Source organism: Ursus maritimus, unplaced genomic scaffold, assembly GCF_017311325.1.
Source record: "Ursus maritimus isolate PB19 unplaced genomic scaffold, ASM1731132v1 scaffold_26, whole genome shotgun sequence".
Taxonomy (NCBI): domain Eukaryota; kingdom Metazoa; phylum Chordata; class Mammalia; order Carnivora; family Ursidae; genus Ursus; species Ursus maritimus.
The window spans coordinates 42,827,716-42,843,723 of record NW_024425119.1 but is presented as its reverse complement, the minus strand read 5'-3'; the positions used below and the strand labels follow the sequence as shown (position 1 = coordinate 42,843,723).

At 62.5% G+C, this 16,008-nt stretch overlaps 1 protein-coding gene across 1 annotated transcript; it reads right to left on the bottom strand.

Annotated features, from left to right (window-relative positions):
• Positions 1-220: 220 nt before the first annotated feature.
• On the bottom strand, positions 221-13,368 carry TNS2 (tensin 2). The gene is made up of 29 exons (XM_040642514.1): positions 13,279-13,368; positions 11,535-11,643; positions 11,065-11,102; positions 10,161-10,199; positions 9,817-9,855; positions 9,619-9,668; positions 9,259-9,430; positions 8,944-8,994; positions 8,529-8,651; positions 8,377-8,441; positions 7,453-7,536; positions 6,878-6,990; positions 6,724-6,784; positions 6,403-6,478; positions 6,026-6,155; positions 5,879-5,944; positions 5,692-5,805; positions 4,309-5,517; positions 4,021-4,171; positions 3,304-3,893; positions 3,098-3,187; positions 2,640-2,765; positions 2,349-2,441; positions 2,150-2,227; positions 1,901-1,978; positions 1,324-1,492; positions 1,167-1,235; positions 998-1,027; positions 221-864 (listed from the first exon to the last, which is right to left on the bottom strand). Exons 1-29 carry the CDS (start codon positions 13,351-13,353, stop codon positions 726-728), a joined length of 4,227 nt encoding a protein of 1,408 aa, XP_040498448.1. The 5' UTR covers positions 13,354-13,368; the 3' UTR covers positions 221-725.
• Positions 13,369-16,008: the final 2,640 nt, after the last annotated feature.

Sequence of the window (16,008 nt, the reverse complement as noted above, 5' to 3'; positions counted from 1 at the left end):
GGGCATCCTTTCCAGTCCTTGGGGCCGGGACAGAGCTAGAGGTGGGAGCAGCCGAGGCAGCTTGCTCACTGGACACTTGGACCAGTAGGAGGCCAAGGAGGGGGATTGTGTGTGTGCCGTGGACCTGGCTGTGGGCCTGGAATGCCCCCAAGAAGCATAGGTATGCTCCTGGGAGACACGAGGCTTCGACCTTCCCGTGAACAAGGTTCCAACTCCGAGGTAATGTTATAGAAATTCTTTATTATTAGACAAAAATAGACTCTTTTTTCCCCCCTATTCATATGATCCCACTCTGATCTCTCTGCTCAGAGGGGGAGGCAGAGGAGGGAGCGCCTTGCTCCCCACACCTCTTCCCCCTCTCCCTGCCAGGCTGGGACCTGCAGCTGGGTCGAGCTGGCAGGCCGATTCCCCTCCAGGGCTGATGTTCTCCTGCAGGTGGGGCTGTCCACATCCCCTCCAGGGTTCGACTGCCGATGCCTCCTCACCCTTCACACGCCCGTCTCTGCCGTCTGCTCACATGCAAGGTCATCTCACAGGCCCGTCCACTTGGCTTAGCAGGCTGGGGGCAGGGAAGGAGAGCAGTGTCCCAGGCTGATGCCCACTCCCCATTCCTAAGGGAGGGGGCTGGCTCCTGGGTCTCCTGGGCCCAGGCCAGGGGAAGTGAGGACTGTGGGGTGCTGAGAGGTGCGCGGTGTTGACGTGGGCTCTGAGCTTGTGGCCTTCCTTCACTTTCTCTGGCCCAGTAGGACTTTGGTGATGAAGGTGACAATGGCGCCTGCAGGCTGATCTGGGTCAAGCTCTGCAAAGAGGTGACACACGTTCTCCCAGGGGCTTCCCGGCTTCTTGGCCACGAAACCAAAGATCCTAGGGGTACAAAGCAGGATGGGGAAGGGGCTCAACATCGCCTCCACAAAAGACTGCAGAGCCAGGGTTGGGGAGGAAAGCAGTGCCTCAGTCCCATGGGGGGGAAGGGGTGGTACTCGTGGGGGAGGCTTACTTGGATGTGGTCCCGTCGGGGTTGGCCCATCTGCAGAAAGAGAAGAACCGTGAAGAAATGCACCTGGGGTCTAGCTACTGAGGGAGGGCTGGGGCAGGGGGCGACCTGGTCTGCAGGGTCTGATGGGAGTGTGGGGCTGTGGGAGCCAAGGGTCGGGAGGGAGGCTCACCTCCGGTCCTGAGGATCAGTGCTGGAGAAGGTGATGCTGTTCACTGGGTAATGACGGCGAAAGAAGAGCCTTCGAGGAGGATCATGGGGAACGTCACAGCCAGAAACGGGGGGGGGGGTCCCCAGGGTCCCCCAGGGGCTTCGGCACACATACTCACTTCCTTTGATTGTCTGTCAGTGTAATGCCCTGGGCCGAGACCTTGAAGTGGACGATGGCTGGGGTGGGCCGGGGGCTGCAGCTCAGAGCTGCCGAGCTGGCCCGGGCCACTGCCTGGGGGCCCGTCAGTGACTCTGTCTCCACTGAGGTCAGGTAGAGCACACTGCAGGCTACGGGGCAGGAGAGGGCTGGAGGGGGGCACCGGCTTTGCCAGCACCCAGATTACCTTCCCCTATCCCTCCACACCCCCAGCTCTTGCCCTTTCCCCAGCCAGCGTTGCTCCAAAGTCATGAGAATCACAGGTCACCCGTTACAAGGCAGGTTCTACAACTCCCCCAGATCTAGTCCGAAATGCTGGAAAGAAGCCCAAGAATCTGCATGCTAACAAGGCTGTCCCCCGCCTGCACCAAAGTTTTCATATTCATGACTTTGGGGTCCTAGACTGAAGGCCCCCTTTCCCACTCCCACTACAAATAGAGGGGCCCGCCCACCTCCAGGCCTTTCAGTGCCTCGTGCCTGCACCTGTAGTGCCCTACTGGTGCCCAAGGAGAGGGAAGAAGGGAGGCGGAGGTCCCTACCGGCACCCTGACGGAGGAGGTCTGCTGCTGTGCTCATGTTGGCGGGCACTGGGGCCTCTGGGGTCTCCTCTAAAGGGTCTGAGGGAAATAGGGGCCAACAAGGAAGGTTAGCAGGGAGCCCCATTCCCTAGGAGGTGGAGAACTCTTTGTTGCCCCAGGGGAAGGCAGGCTGGGAGCCAGGCCCTGGGGCTGCTGCCTGGGGCTGCAGTGGGTGAGGAGAAGTGGGCGGACAGATCCCAAGACACCCACCTTTGCTGGGAATGCGCAGGCAGCAGGGCAGGGACAGTGGGGAGATGGAGTGCTGGGAGACCAGGGCGGACAGGCTGCCTGCAGGGAGAGGTGAGAGAAGCCGTGAGGTGCCCCCAGATATCCCCAGCTCTCCCTCCACCCTCCCGAAACCCTTTGGCCCCCCTAGACCAACCCACTGTAACCTTCCCCTGCTGCTCACCAAAGTAGGGCTCACTGGGACAGCCCTTGATCTTCACCCCTTTGGGCCCAGTTTCAATGAGAAAATGGCGGACAAGCTGTTCCAAGGGGTCCCCTGAGGCGAGGGGAGAGGAAGCCTTTATCAGATTCTAGGTCCCTGCTTTCTCCCCTGCTGGGATTCTTTCCAGAGCTGGAGCGGGTCACTTCCTGCCTCTCTCCACCAAGAAGTGCCATGGCCCACCCCGCCTCGTGTTGCCTCTGGAACCTCCCCCCACTCCACTCCCCTTCTCCCTCAGGTTTGGGCATTCTGTACCTTTCCAGGGCTGGGCGCTGGGTGGAGGTGTGGCCACCTTGAGGGCCAGCCCATAGGCTCCTTGGAATGAATGACTGTCCCTGATCAGGAAGGCCCCAGGATCCTTGTCCTTCAGCAGGGCAATGGCTGGGAGGAGGTGGGAGAAGTTCTCACGCAGTGGCTGATTGAGCCCCACGCAGCCCCTCTCCACCTCCGCTACTCGCTACTCGAGCTCTCTAGGCCTCTCACCCTAATGGCTGTGGTGTTTGGGGCACCCGGGGATGGAACTTTAGAGTTAAAAGGGCAACGGACAGTGTTGATTCTAAACTTCCTTGGGCCCAAAGCCCAGAACCACCTGCTAGTGAGAGACTCAGCCCAGGTAAACCTGCTGAGACAGGGAGGAGGCACTGGAAGGATGGGTTCTCAAGCCAAGACGGAGCCCGGGAGGGTGGGAAGGGAGGGGCAGGCTGGCTTCTCACCTTGGTCACGGGACAGGTGCGGTTTGTACCAGAACTTGGACGTATCCTGGACGAACTTGACATTGCTCTGGCTCTCTTGCACAGGGGGCTCTAGGACAGGGAGGGACCGAGCTTGGCCCCAGTACTTCCCAGCACCCATGCCATGCCCCTCCTTGGGAGACAGGTTCTCACACAGGGGGTCCCACCCTCCTCAAGGCCTTTTATACCTGGGGGCTGGGGGACATTATCCGGGAGCAGAGGTGCAAAGGTGACATGGTGACTGGTGCCTCTGGCTGGTGGTGATGCCTGCTCTGAGCCCCAGGGTCCTGGCTGTTGCCCAGGTCCCAGCAAGTGGCGTTTCTCGGGAAGTGGGGGCTGGGTGGGGCCACTGATGTCATAGGAGGCAGCCAGGGGGAAGGCAGGCGTGGGTGAGCTCTGAGGCGGCTCTGAGCTGGCCACAAGCCAGGGCATCTGGGTAGGCACAGGAGTGAGGGGGGACCCATCCGGACTCTCTGGGGGGTCTCGAAGGCCCTGCCAGGGGGCATGGCGGAGGCCAGGCAGTGTGGTGGGCACGGGGCCCCTCGGACTGGCACTGTCCGAGCGGCTCCCCGGGCTCTTCTCCTGAGGCCAGTCATTGGGTGAGCTGGGGGGGGAGGTGGGGGAGAAGGGGCTAGCGGCCGGAAGCTCAAGCCCGCTTCTTGCTGGCAGCTCGGGAGCCTTTTCAGCGCCTCCCTGGGGAATAGATGGCAAGGCCTCGCCAGGACTTAGTCTCTGAGTGGGCACCAAGGTGGGGGACGTGCTGTCCTGCCGTCGGGTGCTGCAGTTTGGGAGGGTGGGCAGTGGTCAGTAGGTTAGCAGGGCTGCAGAGCCCCTGTGTGAGCTGCCCCCACCCCCAGCTTTCCAGGCTGCCTCGGTGCCTGGACACCCCCGGCCCCTCCGCATACCTTTCCTTGCCCTGGACTGGGCTGCTGGTGTGCAGGGGTGTGGAGGGCCCAGACAGCTCAGAAGAGGCACTGCACGGAGCATCACGGGGAGACCGAGGCAGGGTACTCTGCCCGCTCGGGCCCTCCCTCCAGGATGCTGGCTCAGGTGACTCTGTGGGGAAGGTGAGAAAAGGGGCTGTGAGCCAGAGTTCCCTTCTGTCTGGCGTAGCTCTCTCTCACTCTGCACCTTTCCCACCATCTTCCAGAACCCTCCTCTTCCCTAGGCACTCCGCAGCCCAGCGCCCTCACCTGCAGATGCCACTCCTGCTGGGGCCAGGTGCCCAGGCATCAGGTACCTGTCCCCTCCCTCCTCCGCAGGGATCTCGTAGCTCAGCTTCCTGGACTGCGGGTAGGGTGGGCTGCCTGGGGACACGGAGCCAGCCCGTGGGGAGTGGGCGCCAGAACTGGAGTACGCTCTGGCCTCAGCCGGAGAGCCACAGCCATGAGGCACGCGGCCATAGGCCGGGCAGTAACTGGGAACTGCTCCTCCATAGCCGTAGGTCACCAGGGCGGGGTACCCTGGATGCCCATACCTGCCTTCGGGGCACACGGCATAGGGGCAGCCCTCATGCCCATCGTCGCCCACCTTGGGTGGCTTCAGGCAGCTGTAGTCGGGCATCGGGGCATGGTGATGCCCGCAGGCCGGCACGAGCAGGGGCAGTGGGTGCCCTGGCCGCACGGGGTGCAGGAGGGGCTTGCCCGCCTCGCCCGCCCAGCCCTCTCCGGCCTCCCTCTCCAGCCGCAGCCCATATAGGGCCGCGGTGGGCAGCGCCAGCTTCTCCTCACAGGCGGGGCACGAGCAGAGGGCAGGCAACCCCGCATCCTCCAGGATCACCACCTCCCGGTAGCCTGGGGCCCGGTAGCCGAAGTCCGCATTGGCTGGTTTCCCCAGCTCAGGTGGGTAGGGATACGGGCCCTCGGACAGTGATCGGCAGAGACGCCTCTTCTCCACAGAGGCCTCGGCGTAGCCCTGGGGGTGCCCCTCGTAGCCCCCATAGGCCAGCCGCCGCCTCTCCAGGGTTCCCTCCGGCCGGTAGTAGCCCCCATTGGGGACCCCGCAGGGCTCCCGGTAGCCCTGGCGGCAGGAGCAGTGGCGGCTGAGGCCAGGTCTGTGGCCCGAGTACATTCCGAGGTGCGGGCCACTGCCCGCGGGGGGCTGCTCTTCGTCATCGAGGATGGCCGTCTCACGCCCAGCTCCCCGGCCCCCGCCGGCCACTCCACAGCCTCCCAGCAGGCGATCGAGCTCCTGCCGCTCGGCAGCCGTCGGGGGCGGCCGGCCAGGGGACTCGGCAGCGGGCTCCGTGGTCAGCGTGGACGAATGGCCCGAGTCGCTGCTGACAGACAGCATAGGGGGTGGAGGTGGCTCTGGAGAGGGCGCTGGGGGGGTCTGGCGGGGGGCCCGCTGCACCTGGGCGTAAGGACTGCCGTCCAGAGGTCCCCGGGTGTGGGTCGGGGAGCCTGAGTCGGGAGAGGACCAGGGAGGGGGGGCAAGCAGGGAGAAGGGGGAGAGAGAAAGTTAATGAGAGGGCACAGTGCAGGAGACTGTGGCTCAGGGGTGTCTCTTGAGAGGGGGAATCTGTCTGGGAGGAAGGACACCTACACCTCCCACCGCCCCTGGGCCTGTCCACGCACCGTCCACACTGTCCTCATGGTGCTGATTGAAGTTCTCGTAGGAGTCCCAGCGCACGGCGGGCTCTGCGGTGTTGTAGTCAACAGAGACCGAAGGCTCATTCCGTGGGGTGTTGCCTGCGGAAGGGCCAGCCAGGTGTTGGGGAGCAGGGACACAACCTTTAGCTCCGCCCCCAGGTTTGGCTCTTACCTTTGATCTTTTCAGGGCCAGAGGAGAAGACGAACTCCACTGAGGCTTGGAAGGGGAACCTCTCATCTGCAGAGAATGGACGGTGAGGAGCCAGGCCCCTGCCCGCCCTCACCTGGGCTCCGACCCCCGCATCTGTCTCCAACTCACCAGCCCAGGCCTCGTCCAGCTGGTCCTTGGGGAAAGTGAGTCGTGGCCCGTGGATGGTGCACGTGTGGAACTGGACTCGGAACACCAGGGTCCGGTCTGTCCCCCGGCCAGCCTTGTGATAGCAGGTCACCTGGAGGAGGGAAGGGAGACCGGGGGTCAGGCCCTCCTGTCCACTTACGTCTCCTCTGTGCTTCCATCCTGGGGACTGTCTGGCCACAGCTCAGCCCGGCCTCAACTCGAGGTGACGCACCTCCCCCACCATGGGGACTAAGTTTCCGCCCTCCCATCTGCCTTGAACTGATAACTCACCAGAGACAGTGCCGCTGGCGGGATACACCAGCACCCCTTGCACCCCCCTTCCCAGGATGGCCCCTCACCATGACATCGCCTTTGAGGAGGAGGGCTGGCTCCAGGCTGATGCACAGCTGCTGGGGCCCAGGGCCTGCAATGTGACTGAGGAAGAGAGGACAAGGCTGAGGCTGAATCGGAGGCTGGGCTGGCGGTGGGGGTAGGAGGGGTCAGGAGGGAGTTGGGAGACTGGAGTCTGAGCCCTGAGTGAGAACCCCTCGGTCTGTAAAATGGACTCCTTGACGGCATACGTTTCCGGGTGCAGTGGTAGGAGTGGGCGGCCCGGGTGTCTGGGGAGGCTGGAGGAACAGGAAGGCGGGGGGCAAGGGGCCTGGGAACAGAGCGCTCACTAGATTCCTGATGTGTAGACCAGCTGCATGGACTGGTAGATCTTGAGGAAGGGCTGGAAGCCTGGAGGCGCGAGGAGGAGAAGGCACGTGAGGGGTATGAATGGAGGGGGTGGGGGACAGCCCTCCCTGTGGAGCACATCCCAGGCAGACTCACCGGTGCCAGGTTCAAAGGCTGGCAGCACGGGCACCAGCACATAGTGCAGGAAGAGAGGGCTGCTGTTCATTCTGATGGAGCCAGACAGGAGGCCGCTGAAGTAGCTGATGTATCTGGTAGGGAGTGTGTCAGTGAGAACATAAGCCCCTTGCTCTGGGGGTCCCTCTGTATCATTTCTACTATAAACACATGCACCCCCACCCTTGGAAGGCCTGCCTTTCTTAGCACTTCCCTCCTATCTTCCAGCTCACCGGGAAGTTCTTCCTCACATCTAACCTCAATCCCTCTTGCTGTCTCCGTGGTTTGTACTTGCTGGCCCCTCTGCCTAGAATGCTCTTCCCTCCAGATCTCTGCTTCCCATGATAGAGAAGGGCTCTGACTATCCTGCAAGTCTCTCTTTATCACAAGCTCCGTGAGAGCAGGGACCTGGTTTGTTCTGAATTCTCAGCCCCTGGCACCGTGCCTGGCACACAGAAGCTGCTCCATGAAGGTGTGCTGTACGAACGAGAGAATCTGGGCCTTGGCGGCCCTGGAGGGAGCCGCTCCTGTGGCCCATCCCCACCCAGGCTGCTCACCGGTGCTGGGAGGGCTGCAGCTCCGTGGCCACCTTGTCCTCGCAGAACTTCCTCATGGTTAGCGTGGCCAGTGCCTGGTCTGCCCTGGGGACCGCAGGGCCAGTGTGGGGGATCAGGGGCTTGTATCCATCCAGGCCTCCCAACCCTAAGCCCCCGGGGAGGGAGGAGACATGTGATCTCCCGAGTCTAGAGGAAGCCCAGAGTGGTGCTGAAGAGGACCAGGAACCCCACAGACAGTCACTTTACTAGTTGTTGGACCTCAGGCAAATGTTCCCTGAGTTTTTAGTTTCCTCCTCTGTAAAATGGGGCAATAAGACCATGTTATGGGTTGAATTGTGTCTCCCAAAAAGATATGTACCTCAGAATGTGACCTTATTTGGAAATAGGGTCGTTGCAGAATTAGTTAAGATGTTATACTGGAGTAGGGATGAGCCCTTAATCCAATATGACTGGTGTCCTTAGAAGAAGAGAAGAGACAGACAGACACACACACAGGAAGAGAGCCACGTGACGACCGAGGCAGAGCTGGAGTGACGCAGCGGCAAGCCAAGGGACACAAGGATATCTGCTCACCACCAGAAGCTAGAGAGAGGCAAGGTAGGGTTCTACCCAGAGTCTCAGTGGGAGTGCACCCCTGCCGACACCTCGTTTTAGACTCCTAGCCTCCAGAACCGAGGCAACGAACTTCTGTGGTCTTAAGCCATTTAGTTCGTGGCACTTTGTTAGGCAGCCCTAGGAATCTGATGCAGATCCTCTGCTGGGAACCGTGGCAAGTACAAGTGAGGAAAAGGAGGTGGAAAGGCTGAGTTGATGGTACATGGCTCTCTGAACACAGAGGTGGGCTTCGAGGGAGGTGGGCTCATCAAAGCCACCCGGAGGCAGGGTCCCTGGGGAAGGGGCCAGTCGGGGGCCCGGGAGCCTCACCCTGCAGAGATCTTGCTGTAGTGCATGTACGCGGAGACGATGACCCCGAGCTTGCCCTTGCTCCCCTGAGGAGAGAGAGAGAGGAATGGAGGGCCGGCTGGGGCCCCAGGCTGAGGGCACCCCAGCCCGCTGAACCCGAGGTCCCAGCCCACCTTGCAGTACAGCACGACCACGTGCTGTGGGTCCGCACTGAGCCACGTCTCCATGGCTTTGCAGATGGAACACAGCTTGTCCAGGGGCGGTGCGTGCAGCTCGGGCCAGCCGAAGTCCTGGACCTGGACGTGTGGGGGTACAACTGAGGGTGGGGGCCACACGCGAGGAGAGAGGGGTGGGGATGGAGAAGGGACCAGATGTAGGGGTCGGTGGGGGCCAAGGTCAAGGGACGGTTGGTTGTTCAAGGCAGCCTCAGCACTTTCCTCACCGGTACAACGGGTTGATGCCTGCTGCACCGTGTCGCAAGTAGTAAGTCATCTGGGAAAGTGCTTAAGAGCGAAGTCGATGCCAATCGCTCCTATTAATGAGGAGGCTGGGGGCTTCTAGGGATTAATGGCTTTAATCCCCTCCTACCTTAGGGTTTAGGCGGGACAGGTCATGTCTTTTCTCTGAAAGGTTGAAGAGCTGCAAGGAAAGGGGGGCTTTAGAAGGAAGTGACCACAAGGCGTGAGGTGCGGTCCCCTGCTGTGACCCTAAGCAAAGTCTTTCTCCCAAAGGAGGAGGTCGCTACAGCCCAGAGGGGGCACTCCGGCTCGGCTCCCGCGGCCCCGCCCCCGGGCCCCGCCCCCTGGGACCGCGCCTCCGCGAGATTGGCGTCTGGGAGCAGCTCCGCCCATCCGGATCTCCCAGCCCTTTAATTGGCTGACTGCGGCAGGCCCCGCCCCTCACCAGGTACTTGTCGCGGTGCTTGGATTGCAGCACGTGAGCCAGCTCGCGCAGGTGGCCCCGGTGTCGCTGCTCGTCGGGCCGCGCGGGGAAGGCGGCGGCCAGGATCCGCTCCGTCACGTAAGTGAGGTCCAAGTCCCAGCGGCGCTCCATAAGCGGGTCCAGGCTGAAGCTCCTGGGAGGGGGCGAAGCCTGCGTCAGGCACGGGGGCGGGGCTCCCGGGGGCGGGTGGGAGCGGAGCGCGAGGCCTCGGGGTCCCCAGGGTAGGTGGGGCCGCTCGCGGGCGGGGGGCTGCCCGGAGGGCTTTGCTGGGAGGCGCTGCGCTAGGCTGAGGTGGGGGACCGCCCCGGCGCCCTCACTTACCTGGGCAGCGTGCTGCGCTGCTTTGAGTGGTTCAGAGACTTGGTGGATCCCTGGTGGATGAGGAGACGGTGCCCATGTTGGGTGCCCCCCAGTCTAGGCTCCCCGCTCCAGAGTGCCCTGAACTTTGGTCCTCAGACGAAACCTAGGTCCGTACCCCCACAGCTACCTGCGTCCGCCCCCTCGTGCAGCATCCCTTACCAGGTGCTCTATGCGCCTCACAGGGGCCGTGTTTCTCCGCTAGAGGGAGACGGAGAAGGAAAAGGGAGGGGTTAGGGCGGGGGCAGGGACCAGTGTGCGCCTGGCCATGGTGGAGAGGGCCCGCCAGTGTCCCTGTGGGGGCAGTACTGGGCGAGGGGAGAGGAGTCCTAACCCCCAGCAGGCCCAAGGGCAAGAAGAGCAGAGGGCTCGTTTTCCCCCTCTCCCTCGGGATGCCCAACGCCCACAGCAGTCCACCCAAGGCAGCCTCCTGGGGGCCCTGCCTGCGGCCACCAGACCTGTGGACACCTCCTTGCCTCCCCCGCTCCATCTCAGAGCACACTCACCAGCTCCGCAGGAGGCAAGGCCTGACAGGACGAAGTGACCTGGAAGGGGACCGAGCGAGGGACTGAGCTCCTGGGGCAAGGGGCTCTCCTGGGCTTGAGGATGGGGTACCTCTCAGCTTCAGCAAGGTGGAGGGGCTTTCAGCAGATGGGCGCACACTCCAGCTGAGGTTCCTCTATTTAAGGGAGCCTCCCCTCTGGCCTCTCGGTCCCCCACCCCCGGGTCCCCCACTTGTTGCTTTTGGCTCCCAGCCCCCTGCCCACACAGACCCCCATTCATCCAGCTGCGGGGCACGAGTTATATATAGAGGCAGGCCATGGCCAGGAACGGACACTGGCCTCTTTCACCGGGAGACCCCGCCCCTGGGCACACAGCTCTCCCAGGCCAACTCCAAGCCCTGGGACCCCCCGCACTGCAGGAGGACGACCAGGGAACCTTCTCAGAGATGGGGCTGTCTCAGGTCCCCAGTGGACCGTGGTGCTATCTTGTACCTTCTGCCCAGCCTTTTCCAGGGCCCAGGACAAGTCCCACCCAGGCATCCTGAGGACCCTTCCCCAGAGGGAAGGCACAGCCCATCCGGCTGCCCAGTCTTTGAAATCCTGCTCCCCCCGCACCCACCCCACCCTTCCTCCTCCTCATTCTCCTCCTCTTCCCCACCCCCATCCTCTCGCCAGCTGCAGCCTGGGCACAGCACCAAGACAAACGCTGTCTCCTGTCCACCAGCCTGGGCCAGCCCTCCAGGGGGTGGAGTAGGGTGGTTCTTAAAGGGCCCAGTACAGCACCCACTCCCACCCCAGCAGGGGATTCCCCAATGATGAGAGGGGTGGAGGGTTGATGCCAGTGTGACTGGAGAAGCCTGTTTCAGAGCAAGGGACTCTAGTCCCCCTCCCCCAATCAAGCACCCACCTTTGCTTCACATTTTCTGTGTGTTGCCACCTTGCAAACTAGAGGATGGTGGGGAGAAGAGAGAGGTTAGCAAGGGCCTGTTGGGGCAGTGGAGGGGGTAGCCCTCCCCCCACCTCCCCAGGCCCTGAGACCAGATCTTGGGACTTCCAAGAGTGTGTTGAGATGGAATGGGGAGGGGGCAAGGGCGGTTCAAAGGAAGCATATGGCGGTGGGGTAGTACCGCCCAGGCCAGGGAGGGAGGGAGCCAGGGCTAAAGTCCTCGGGTGGGGGTGGGTGGGGGTGAGGAGAGAGGTCCCCATTACAGGTCAGAGTGGGGAAGGGTGGAGAGTGGTGGGTCTCCTGGGTTGCAGGGGTGGGGAGTGTCTGTCATGGGGAGCATGCTCGTTTGGATTTCCGTGAGTCTGCCCCCTGGAGTTGTGCACACAGTGGTGCTGGGTGGAGGCTCTCAGTCACAGGACGGGGCACCTCACCTCTGCATGAGACGCCAGTCCCATCGATGGTCACCTTACACACTGCGCAGACTGGTGGCTTCTTCCGGAAGACCTTCTCCCGGAAGCTGTGTGGCTCAGCTTTCCTAGGCTGGGGTGGAGGGACATGCAGGCAGAGGCGTCAGTCCTCAGCGGGCCCGTCTCTGGGACTGGGCCGGGGTCTTAGCACTGCCTGGTTTCTTTCTCCCTCCGTCCTGATAAAGCCCCCACACTCCTAAGACGCACTTGGCCACACCTGTTTCTGGGCCGTTGTGGGGCCTGTCCTTGATGGTGTGTGGAATCGGTCCCCTGGCCTCACCCCAGCTGGATCACCTTGTCTCTGAGGAATCACTCAGGCCCCTCATATGGCCCTGGTGTGTGAAACCCTCGTGGTCACTGCGTCCCCAAGCCCTAGAGCTTTCCTCCTGGTTGGGGGGTGCTCTCTGACTTTCCTCTATAACGGCTCCCCGTTTCTCCTCCCATATGCCCTCCGCAGATGAAGGGCCCTGTGGAGAGTGAGCAGGAGGGGGTCCAGACATGAATGTAGGATGTCAGTCACGCAACACCCAGACTGACCTGGCACGAGTGGCCTCAGCCAGTCCTACTCCCCTGGCTCCTGCTGTCCCCACGCTCCAGACAGCTGACATGCCCCCCTCCCCCTTCTGTCAGAACAACATGTTTACTCATTGTGCATTGAGGCGGCAGGCAGCAATTGTGTAAGGAGGGGGCAGGACCGCTGGAGGGACAGGGAGACAGAGGCAGGACACTGAGGGAACATTTAGCTGCCCTGCTACTTCTGGATGTCCTGAGCACCCTGGCACTTGAGGAGGTTCGAGTGGGGTTCCAGCATGGAATGGGAGAAGGGGTGGACTAGATGCCCTGTTGGGCCCCTCCCTACCCAGAGTGCAGTGAGGCAGGGATGCCCCATCATGGCCCTCAGTCCCTCCCTCCCACTGTGAGTTCACCTCACTCGTCCTCTCTCTGGGGACTATTGCGTCCTCTCCCTTTTACCCATGTTTCTCCTCCCTCAGTTCAAGTTCCTGCCCTCCCCCCACCAATAATACTGTCTCACGTTGCCCTGAGCTGCTGCTTTTTGGGGGTAAGGCTGAGAAAATATGGGGAAATGGAGTGATAGGCCTCCAGGCCCCCCATCCTGGGGACCCAGGCAGCACTTTTGGTCTCTTGGCTGTCCCGAAGCAGCTGGATTAAACCCCACCTGAGGTCTCTGGTCCAACCTTGCCGGACCCATTAGGAGAGCCCGGTGCATTTTGGCATTAACAGCATGCACAGATGATGTCAAGGGAAAGCAAAGCCCTAGTGTCTAAAGCACTTCTGAGACCTGGCCGCTGCCCCCCTCCCTTTGCCACTTCCACCCCATTTTCCCCAAACTTCTTAGCTCAGGGAAGGGGCCTGATCTCCTAGTCCTGCTCCGGGGCTCCAGGGTAGTACCTGGAAAAGTGCTGCCATGAAGTATACCTGAGTTCAGGTTGAGGGGCGAGGACCCCCAGGGTTGGGCTGAGCTAGGGCAGGGAGGTTGGAGGAGCCAAAGTAGACACCAGGTTCTGCTCTAATCCAAACTTCTGCTGCTCACGCCACAGCCCTGGCCACTCCAAAGAGGCAGAGTAGTGAGGGCATGCGGGGCATGCGGGGCAGTGGGGAAAGGGTCTGGCCTGAGTCCTGGTCCCCTCCCCCACTGCCCACACCTCCTCCCCTGCCCCTCCTCTGCCCAGCCAGCGGGCACTCCTACCCTGCTGCTGGCCCGGCTGCTGTCCCTCCTCCCCAGGGCTCTGAGCAGCCTCTCCACGGGGCCGCTGGACTTCATGATGTCCGGCGGGCTGGGGTGCCGACCGCGGGCTGGGGTGCCGACCGCGGGCCTGAACAATGCTGGGGCCCGGCCCGGGGCTTCCTGGAAGCGGCCTGGCGGAGGCAGCTGCTTCCCCTGGGTGGAGGGTAGGCTGTCTGGCTGGTGTGAGGAGAAGCCCAGCCCTGGAAGTGGAGGGAGTGCAGGCGGGAAAGGGGCAGGTCGCTGCTCCAGGAAGTGGGGGGGGGGGAGAGGATGTGGGGGAGGCCAGGAGATCAGATTCCCAGGATCTACCCTGCTGGGAGTGTCAGCCCAGGATCTTTTGCCCCCCAGCCCCCTGGCTCTGGAGCTGCCCCATGCCCAAGGATCCAGCCTATGCAGGGATCTGCAAGGATCCTGAGATCCAGCCCTCCGTGGGGCGGGGTGGGGGCGGGGGGAGGATTTAGGTCTCAGGGCAGGGCTCAAGGGCCAGTGGGGAACACTCTGTCCCGGGCCAGGCCAGCCTCCCAGCCTGAACTCTCAGGCTCTCAGGGGACCTCTGGTGGGGAGGAAGAGGGAGCTGGGAATCACTCACTACTCCAGCCAGCCCTGAATTAGGAGTGCATCCTGAGGGACAGGGAAGATAAACCGAGGGCCGGCTCCTTCCTCAGTTTCACTGGTTATGAAGTAGAAAAGGAGAGCACGCACAGTCCCCCCGCCCCCGTCCCTCCCAGACACACTGGAAGGCCTAATTCCAGCCACAAGATTGTTCTGCCCACAGGAGTGGTCCATTCTCCTGCTCCAGCCCAAGGCGCTTGAGGCCTTTCTCCTGAGAGCACCCCAGCAGCTCTGCTCCTGACAGTCCGTCATCCACCCCCCCTCCCTCGCACCCCCATTCCTTGGCTTCTTCCAGCCAGACCTCCCAGATCCCTAGCCCCTCTTCCCAGCCCAGCTATGTAGGCCCTCCACCCAGGCCCTAGGGTTGGACCCTATCTCCCCCTCCCCCCAACCCTGCCCCAGGCTGAGTACTACCTTCATGGCTCTCCTAGCTCTGCTCTCCTTCCTCAGCAGCTGTCCCAGGGCCTAAGGACTGGACAGGAGGCCCCCCTCCCAACACATACTCCACCCCCCTCTGTGGGCCTCCTGCTTCCCTCCTGGGAACATGGCCAACTTCCTGTCCCAGGAGTCAAGGGAAGGAGGTGGATTGGGGCCTTGGAAGTGGTGGGGGGGGGAGTAATCTTCCAAAAATATATGGGGTTAAGGGCCAGGGGGTCCTCAGCCCCAAGCCTTGGACAGCAGCCCTTTGACTGGCTGGAGCTGTCACTTGAAAGAATGTGGAAATGTGCCTCCCCTCATTTGCATGGTATTTACTGAATGTACCAGAGCTCAGGCTTCTCCCACCAGGTCCTTAGATTTGCCTCTCCCTCCTTCACGCCAAAGGCACTGATCTAATCCTGCCTTCTCTGAGATGAGCCCCCTTATGCAAGCCCACTTGGGACACTTCTTTGGACCTGCCTGGCACGGGCCTGGGCTGAGGCTTTGCCTTTGAAGCTCTAAGCCTCCTTGCAGGTCAGGAAGTCTGTCCCCAGAGTACCTTGGCCAGGGAGGTATCTCTGTGGCCAGGCTTAGGACCCCAGCATGTAACTGGAGAGGGGCACTGGCTCTGCAACCCACTCCCATTCCATCAACCCTGGCCGGGTCCCAAGACATTCCAGGCCCCTGGCCAGTGTGGGCAACTGGGCCTGGCCCGGTCCAGTTCATAGCAGAGCTGCGGGGAGGAGGAGTGCTGTGGTGGGTGGGTAGGTTGGGGTGGACTTTCTCTGCTCCTTTTGCACATACCTTGACCAGGACCCCTTGAGCATTCTTCTTTCTACACCTGCTGCCCCCAGAGGGGTTGAAAGGCCCCCTCACCTGGTAGTTACCTCTGGGGGGACTCACTAAGCCCTGTGTTGGGTGGCCAGGGAAGCATGGCTTGGAGTCTCTCCCCACTCCCTGGGCCGCCTCCTGAAGTGAGATGGAGATGGGAGGGCCAGAATTGAGAGGGAAAGGAGCTCATGGGGCAGGCCTGGAAGACATGGCCAGACCCCCTAGGATCCTTGCCCTTCTCCTGCCTGGAACATTCTGGAGCCTGTCAGTCTCTCCCCCAGCCTGGCCCCCTCTCACTCCGAAGCCTTGGGTTTGTTTGGAGAAACCCCTCCACCCACACTCCCCCTTCCTGGAAATAGCTGTGGTTGGATGAGAGGCTGGGAGCCCAGCCGCGGAGGAGGGGTGAGGCCCGGGGAAGGAGAGGGAGGAGAGGCGGGATATATGAGTGCGCCCGCCCGGAGGGATCTGGAGAATTGAGGGGAGAAGCAGAAGGGGGGCCGAGGAGTGCAGCTGGAAAATCGAACCTGCCTCCGTCTCCCCAGAAGTGAAGTAGAAAAGGAAAACCCTCGCACACTCCCGCGCCAGGCCGGAGCGCGGCCGCCAGTTCCCGCCCAGGTCCCCGGCCCGCGTGTGGGGGCAACGTGCGCCCCGTGGCGGCCAGTGCGCCCAGGACGCGCGAGGGCGGGACGGCAGTGTGACCGCGGGCCGCGCCCCGCCCCCGGTCCCCTTCCCGGCTTCCCGCGGCCCGCCGGCTCCCCGGCCCCTGGCCCCAGCCTCCCGAGCCGCAGCCCCGCGCCCCCGCACCGCCCCGCGCCCCCTGGCGACCGGCCC

Bases quoted from the DNA above. Each gene is read 5' to 3' on its own strand.
- TNS2 (XM_040642514.1), bottom strand. From the start codon at position 13,353: ATGAAGTCCAGCGGCCCCGTGGAGAGGCTGCTCAGAGCCCTGGGGAGG. The intron at 4,172-4,308 runs GTGAGGGCGCTG...CCTTCCCCACAG, and splicing joins AGCAGGAGTGGCATCTGCAG to AGTCACCTGAGCCAGCATCC. The intron at 2,442-2,639 runs GTACAGAATGCC...CCCTCGCCTCAG, and splicing joins CAGCGCCCAGCCCTGGAAAG to GGGACCCCTTGGAACAGCTT.